We start from the raw sequence: 7,826 nt of genomic DNA, 5'->3' as shown, positions 1-7,826 counted from the left end.
TTTTCGTCTGTTGTTGAAGTGCTCGGGCGTCCGGAACGCTCTTCGTCGTTCACATCTTCTCGGCCTTCTGAGAACATTTTGTACCACCGATAAACGTTGCTTCGGTCCAAGGTAGCTTCTCCGTATGCCACAGTCAACATTCGGAATGCATCCGCGCACTTAATTTCGTTTTTCACACAAAATTTGATACAGGTTCTTTGATCCATTTTTTTGAATAGGTAAAAATCGAAGACGATCCAAAACACGTGCAAGCAAAGCAGCTGTCAACAATTAAGTGAACATTCAAAATGGCCGAGCTTGTCGGCATAAGTGAGAGACATGAGTACCAACATAACGCCACAAAAAGATCGAAATTCGAATATACGTAACCCGCGAAAATTCAAAATTCGCGATACTTTTTGAACACACCTCGTATATATATATATATATATTTTTATGTGTGTATATATATATACATATTTTTAGGGCAATAGATATAGATCTGAGTACGTGTAAAAGGATTCAAGAGTGTATTATTTTTGGCAATCAACATTTCATTGAAGTTTTAAATATACAAATTTTTAAAAACGTGAATTGAAAAGAATAATATATATTATATACAAAAATTAAAACATTTACAATGTATGAAAAACGAGTTTGATAATTTTACAAGTATTATATCATTTCATCGTTATAGTTAACATTACAATAAACTGTATTACGAAATTAAATTCTTTTTTCACACTCGATTCATATGAATAATAAAAGTCAATGTAAAATTAATAAAAAAAATTAACGAATAGAAATGGCTTCATCGATTTTATTACAATTGCTTTAAATAGTCTTGTAATACAGGGTGGGCCTTAAGTCAGTTGTCAAAACTAAGGATTAAGGATTGCTAGTGACAACTCTGACTTATGGCCCACACTGTATTATTGAAAACATAAATATTTTTAATTATTTACCTTTATATACTGTATGACCTTTATGTACTGTTGCCGTTCAACCATTATACAAAAATTCTAATTTTCCAATGATGTTCTACGTTAACTTTCCTAGAAACAAAGAAAATTAATTAGCTCTTACAAAAATTTAATGAAGTTTACTAATAATAGTAGTAATAATAATAATAAAAAGTAAGAAATTCATAATAATAAAAAATTAGTATTTATAAACTATTTTGAGAAGAAAGCGTTTAAAAGTTATTGAAATAGAAATGCAAATAGAATAGTTAGGTTATGTAAAATATATACACTTATATCGAGTAATAAATATACTACACATGAAAGCAAATTCAAAAACTCAGATTTTAATGAATTACCTGCAGTTTCTTTCATCCGCCGAGATGATCCGATATGAGGCAAACTGCTCATTCAATTTAATATTAAAATTAGAATACGAGGCACTTGCAAGGCACTATACTGTTACGATGATGACCGGTTCGGCGACAACGAAGAACATATACCGTCGAAGTGCATGCGCAGAATCTCTTTGCTGCGATTTGCTGGCGGAAATCGCGCGACTTTATTGACAATTTAAAATTAATGAAAGCAAATAAAAATCAAAAAATATCAGAAAAAAGTCATAATATCTCAGATAACATGTCATATTTACTCAATTTATTTCCTCACATTTTTATATTCGCTTACAAAAAGAGATTAGATTTTTTCATCCAGTTCTGTGATTTCACGGTTTTTAAGACTTGCAGATCTTAAAAATCTCGTAAAATTACGATAAGTTACAAATAAAAATTAAAAAAAAATATAATTTGGAAAATTAAAATGAGAAAACCAAAAAACATGGTATAAATTTTTTTTTGTATATTTATTTTCCAAACTATTTTTTTTTTGTTTCCATCTATAATTTATTGTAATTTTACAAGATTTTGAATTTTCAAACCTTATAATCAAATTACAGAGCTGGATAAAAAAAATTAGTTTTTTTAAATAAAATAAAAAAATTCGAGGATTGTAAAATAAATTGTATGAGATATTTTAATTAAACAAATTATAAGACATTTTTTAAAAAATTATGAAAAAATTTTTTATCAGAGTTACGCTTGTACATACGCGTGCCCCCATCACATCGTGAGGGCAGTGTGATGCAATGTTGCACGCACAGCGTGATTATCACGCCGTGAGAAAAACGTGAACTCACGAATTGTTATCTGGGATAAGGCTTGAGCCCTTTTTTTCGTATTCATGTTCGGTCAGCGAACATTGCGCCACGCGTCTCATAATTGTGTTCTTACATTAATTGATTAAAGTTTCTTGTTGTAATTATCACGTTCTCGCCCTTCACTCTCCCTCTTCACACACGTCGCAGTTAATTTTCGTTCGGCGGATATCGCGACCCCGAACATTATATTTTGGTCCTTCGAGCCGGATTTGCCGCATCCTTCGAAGCGCGTGTGATCCGTGTGAGTACAACGGTAGCTGGTAGTGATAGTGCTCAACAGTGAAAAGTGAAAGACTTCAACATGAGTATGGACACGCAAGCATTAATCGATGCTCAAACTGAGCTCTACGGCCGCATCGCCTGTACAGAAGAGAATCTGAAGAAAGTAGGTTCAACACGGCTTACACAAGGCACAGTGGAAGCTCGTCTGCAATCTCTGGATTCGAATTGGAACAAGTTCCTGAGCAATCACGACGCGCTCCGGACAGCGCACAAGGCCCATCCCGTTGCAGCCAGCAACGATTATTTTAAGGAGAATCTTCCCGAACGGGTCGAAGAAATGGTCAACGAACAACGAGGCTCCCTCCTTGACATGATACACACACTGCGTGACAAGCACGGCGAGCCAGGAAAAACGCTTCCCGCAGCACAAGAAAGCAGCTCCAAACGAAAGCTTCCAAATATCGAGCTGCCTTTCTTTTCGGGACGAATAGAAGACTGGCCGGCTTTTCGAGATCTTTTCGTCTCGATCCTCTCACGCCACCCTATGCTCGCTGACGTCGAGAGACTCCACTACCTGAAGACTAGAGTGCAAGGTGAAGCCGAAGAGAGAAGCAAAAATCTGCCGACCACCAGTGACAATTTTAAACGAGCATGGGCCATCCTGGAGGAGCGCTACGAAAACAAGCGCGTACTCGTGCGCTCGTATCTCTCAACCTTCTCCAAGATGTCTCGGATGAAGACAGAATCAGTAACCGATCTCAAGAAATTGGTCAACGGCATGTTGCACCGCGGGCACTCTGGAAAACATCGGGCGAAAGTCTGCCTATGACAATGACTTTTTTGTGCATTCCGTCATCGAGCTCATAGATTCACGATCCCGACGAGAATGGGAAGAAACCACAGATGACTTGAGAGATCCCCCTTCCTTCGATGTACTCAAGAAGTTTTTGGAGCGTAGGCTGCTCGCGTTGGAAGCTCTTCAAACGTCTTCGGGAAATGCGTGCGCAACGACTTCCGCCAAGTCTACGAGTTTGTCCTCGCAATCGGCTCGTGCGAATTTAGCACAGAAAACGAAGCAGAGCCAATGCACGCTTTGTCAAAAAGAGCATTACATCTTTCATTGTAGTGACTTCCAAAAGAAAGAGCCTGCTCAAAAGAAGGAGTTTGCGGAGAGCAACAAGCTGTGCTTCAACTGCTTCGGCAACCACGCTGTGACAGAGTGTCCATTGCGGAAATCCTGCGCCGCCTGCAACGCACGACATCATAGTTACATTCACGATGTGTGCATCTCCAAGGCCAGTTCCGAATCGACGGCTTCCTCCAGTGCTTCTCCAACGTCGCTTCATGTGCATCAATTCGAGGAAAAGAGAGCCGCAGTTTTGTTGGCCACCGCACGAGTAGACATAACAGATAAGTATGGTGCTCGTCATACAGTTCGTGCGTTAATCGATCCCGGGTCCGAGATTTCAATTGCAAGCGAGGCGCTCGCTCAGCTTCTTCGCCTTCCACGCTTACCCGCCTCAGTGTCAATCTTCGGCGTTGGCGGGCAACAGACCGGGACGACGAAAGGTTGAATATCAATAATTATCAGCTCGCTCACTACAAACTTTTCAATGCAATTGTCCGCGCTAGTCATGCCGCGAATCTCTGCATACGGGACGCAAGTGGAGGCCACGTGCGCGAACTGGCCTCACATCCGTGATTTACAGCTCGCAGATCCGGAGTTCATGAAAGGTGATGCGATGGAACTACTTTTGGGCACCGATGTGCATTCCGCGATCGTCGAGGAGGGCCTGCGCAAAGGCGGCCCTCGCGCATCGATCGCACAACGAACTTCGCTGGGCTGGATCCTTTCAGGAGTCGTCGATGATGCTGTGCTGAGCAACTCGTCTTCGACGCATTTCTGCCAAACGAACGCAGAAATCACGGAGCTGGTGCGCCGTTTTTGGAGTCAGGAAGAGCCTCCGAGCGCTCCCCTTCCCCTAACCGATGAGGATCAGATGTGCGAAGATCTTTTCGTTTCCTCGCATAGCAGAACGCCTGAGGGTAGATACATCGTGCGCCTTCCGGTGAAATCCACGCTACCGAATCTCTACGAAACGCGACGAGCGGCGGTACGCTTGCTACAATGCATGGAGCGTCGTTTTACGGTCAACCACGACTTCTAACGGCTGTACCGCAACTTCATGGCCAAATACGTTGACCTTGGTCATATGACAGCGTCGTCGTCATCTTTCGAGCATGAGCAGCGACGCGTCTGCTACTTGCCTCATCACGGAGTCGTCAAGGGATCGACGTCCTCCGGGAAGATTCGTGTGGTCTTTAACGGATCATCGCGCTTGGCCGATGGAGACTGCCTCAATGCTCATCTCGCTACCGGATCAAATCTCCTGCCTGAGCTGTCCGACGTGTTGCTACGATGGCGGCAACACAAGTTCTCCTTGGCAGCAGACATGGAGAAAATGTACCGTCAGATTCTGGTGCACCAGGACGACAGAGATCTGCAGAGAATACTGTGGCGACCTGAGACGAGCGGTGATCTGCAGGAATTCCGGTTAAACACTGTCACTTACGGCTTAGCCTGCGCTCCCTTCCTGGCTATGCGTACACTCAGACAACTTGCCGCAGATGAAGAGATTCGTTTCCCGCACGCTGCCGTCGTCATACAACGAGATACATACGTTGACGACATTCTTACAGGTGCAGACACCCTCGACGAAGCACAAGTATTGAGAGACGAGCTGACTGGTCTCTGCGCCGCCGGTGGCTTTCCTCTTTGCAAATGGGCTGCTAATTCCGACACAGTCTTAACAGACATTCCGCTCGAGCATCGCCAGGTTCAAGATCCTCGAGCGTGGGACGCCGACGTCGAGCATTCTACCTTGGGCCTGCTGTGGCATCCACGATAAGATTTCTTCGCTTTTCGAGTACGGCCATTAGATGCAGGGCAAGTAACAAAACGTATCGTGCTCTCACAAACAGCATGTCTGTTCGATCCGATGGGCTGGCTTTCACCGGTGATCATAGCTGCGAAGATCTTCATTCAGACACTGTGGCTACAACAACTTGAGTGGGACCAACCTGTCTCTTTAACAGAAGAACGAGTGTGGCAGCGATTGCGCGACGAGTTACCTTTACTCGAGCAAGTACGCGTACCACGCTGGATACAAATTAGCACGGCGGGTAGTCACGCTGAGGTGCACGGATTTGCAGATGCTTCAGAGCGAGCATATGCAGCGGCTGTAAATCTCCGGGTTGCAGATCAAGAAAGTCGACATTCTTTTTTACTTCAGGCTAAAACCAAGGTAGCTCCAGTGCGGCCGATATCGCTTCCTCGTCTAGAACTCTGCGCGGCCGCTCTCTTAGCAAAGCTAACAGTTCACGTGACGACGGTCATGAAATTGACGTCTGTGCCTCTTCATCTCTGGACCGACTCAACGGTTACCCTTACCTGGCTCAAAGGTCATCCTTCTCGGTGGAAAACCTACGTAGCTAACCGAGTAGCAGACATACAACGGACGCTTCCCGAGGCTCGATGGCATCACATTTTAAGGCAATTCAAATCCGGCAGATTGTGCTTCACGCGGGCTCTCTCCAAAGGATCTCTTGGAGCCTTCACTCTGGTGGAGCGGCCCGACCTGGCTGACTGAAGAAGCCGAGTGCCCCTTCAAAGAGGACTCTCCGTCGCCGCCATCGCCGTTACCAGACGAGCGTTTGCAGATACACGCTACCACCGTTGACCCTGAAGAGGGTCAGGACACACCTCTGCTGCAGCGCTTTTCAAAGCTACATCGCCTGCTGCGGATGACCGCTTGGTGCTGTCGTTGGCTTGAGGCGATCAGAACACGACACACTTCATCTTTTTCAGGTACTCCACTAACACCACAGGAAATCGAGGAGGCACGTCGTCGCTGGATACGCTGTGTGCAGAGCAGATGATTCCGAGTTGAAACGCTGGCGCTTTCCAAAGGAGGTTCGTTGCCGAGACGCAGTTTGCTGGTGAAGCTGATCCCATTCAAGGACGAGCACGGAATCATTCGGGTCGGCGGGCGGCTTAAGCACGCCGTTCTCTACCCTGACAAGCGACATCCTGTGATCCTGCCTCGTGGGTCTCATTTTACAATGCTTGTAATCGAGGCCTGCCACCAGAAGACCTTGCATGGAGGAGTGCAGCTAACCCTGGGACAACTCCGTCAACGATACTGGGTGCCCGGTGGACGCCTCGAGATTCGACGCCTCATTCACCGATGCATTCCCTGCATGCGATGGCGGGTGGCTTCTCCTCAACCTCCAATGAGTAAGCTTCCGAAGTCTAGAGTGCGGCCCTTCACTCACACTGGCGTGGATTATGCGGGACCGGTGCTGGTTCGAACAGCAGCGGGACGAGGTCATAAATCGAAGAAGGTCTTCTTCTGCATCTTCATCTGCCTTGCCACCAGAGCTGTCCATCTCGAGTTGGTGTCCGACTACTCCACGGATGCTTGCATTGCCGTTTTTCGACGGTTCGTCTCACGTCACGGGATGTGTCAGTCAATGTACAGCGACAGAGGTACAAACTTCGTAGGCGCCGATGCTCAACTCCGAGCACTTTTCCAAGCAGCAGTGGAGGACAACCGACAGCTGGTTGAACTTCTAGCAAGCAAGGGCGTCGAATGGAGATTCAATCCTCCGGCCGCTCCTCACTTTGGAGGTATCTGGTAGGCAGCCGTGAAGTCAGTTAAACATCATCTCCGGAAAGTCATCGGCGAGGCGACCTTGACTTTCGAGGAGCTGACCACGATTCTGACACAAATTGAGGCATGCCTGAACTCTCGTCCATTGCAGGCCTTATCCGACGACCTGCAGATCTCGCAGCCTTAACTCCAGGACACTTCTTAACAGGTGCTGCGCTAACATCCGTGCCGGAGCCATCTCTTTCCTGTGAGTCTCTCAATCACCTGACACGATGGCAGTGTCTGCAGCGTATGCGTGATGACTTTTGGAACAAATGGTCGAGAGAATACCTGCAAACTCTCAACGCCCGGACAAAGTGGTGGAAACCAAAGATCAACCCTGACGTCGGTGAACTCATTCGCGGAGAACAAACGCCCCGAGTCGTTGGCCTCTGGCACGGATCACGGCTGTACATCCTGGTGACGACAGACAGGTTCGCGTGGTCACCGTTCGGACCACATCTTCCTCATTAAAACGACGGGTTACTAAAATCGTCATTCTTCCGAAGGCTAAATTCACCGCAAATCCAGCGAATGCGTAAATTTAAATATATGTAAATGTTTTGCACGGTCATAAAGTTTGTAATATTTCGTTGACCATATACAACGAGGCAGGCGGCAATATTCAAGATACTGCTCCAGCTCTTTCTTTATATAAAATTCATTAATTTGTATCGCAATAAATATTTACATTAATTTGGAACACCGTTTAGAAAACGCGTGAGAGACAAAAGA

General features: G+C 45.7%; 3 protein-coding genes and 1 long non-coding RNA gene across 4 annotated transcripts; 3 read left to right on the top strand and 1 right to left on the bottom strand.

The window, feature by feature from the left end:
• Positions 1-438: 438 nt before the first annotated feature.
• Positions 439-1,773, bottom strand: LOC120358294. Its single transcript, XR_005575243.1, has 2 exons — positions 1,301-1,773; positions 439-1,034 (listed from the first exon to the last, which is right to left on the bottom strand). It is a non-coding gene; the product is annotated as an uncharacterized LOC120358294 (long non-coding RNA).
• A 685-nt stretch (positions 1,774-2,458) lies between these two features.
• Positions 2,459-3,953, top strand: LOC105202633. Its single transcript, XM_011171217.1, has 2 exons — positions 2,459-3,196; positions 3,240-3,953. Exons 1-2 carry the CDS (start codon positions 2,459-2,461, stop codon positions 3,951-3,953), a joined length of 1,452 nt encoding a protein of 483 aa, XP_011169519.1.
• Positions 3,954-4,013: 60 nt separating this feature from the next.
• On the top strand, positions 4,014-4,547 carry LOC105202634. Its single transcript, XM_011171218.1, has one exon. It carries the CDS (start codon positions 4,014-4,016, stop codon positions 4,545-4,547), a length of 534 nt encoding a protein of 177 aa, XP_011169520.1.
• Positions 4,548-5,378: 831 nt separating this feature from the next.
• LOC105202636 lies at positions 5,379-7,565 on the top strand. Its single transcript, XM_011171219.1, has 4 exons — positions 5,379-5,841; positions 5,951-6,247; positions 6,350-7,069; positions 7,204-7,565. The coding sequence occupies exons 1-4, from the start codon at positions 5,379-5,381 to the stop codon at positions 7,563-7,565; spliced, it is 1,842 nt and encodes a 613-aa protein (XP_011169521.1).
• The last annotated feature ends 261 nt before the right edge of the window (positions 7,566-7,826 follow it).

Source organism: Solenopsis invicta, chromosome 7 (assembly GCF_016802725.1).
Source record: "Solenopsis invicta isolate M01_SB chromosome 7, UNIL_Sinv_3.0, whole genome shotgun sequence".
Taxonomy (NCBI): domain Eukaryota; kingdom Metazoa; phylum Arthropoda; class Insecta; order Hymenoptera; family Formicidae; genus Solenopsis; species Solenopsis invicta.
The sequence above is the reverse complement of the archived record's forward strand: the minus strand, read 5'-3'. Positions and strand labels throughout refer to the sequence as shown.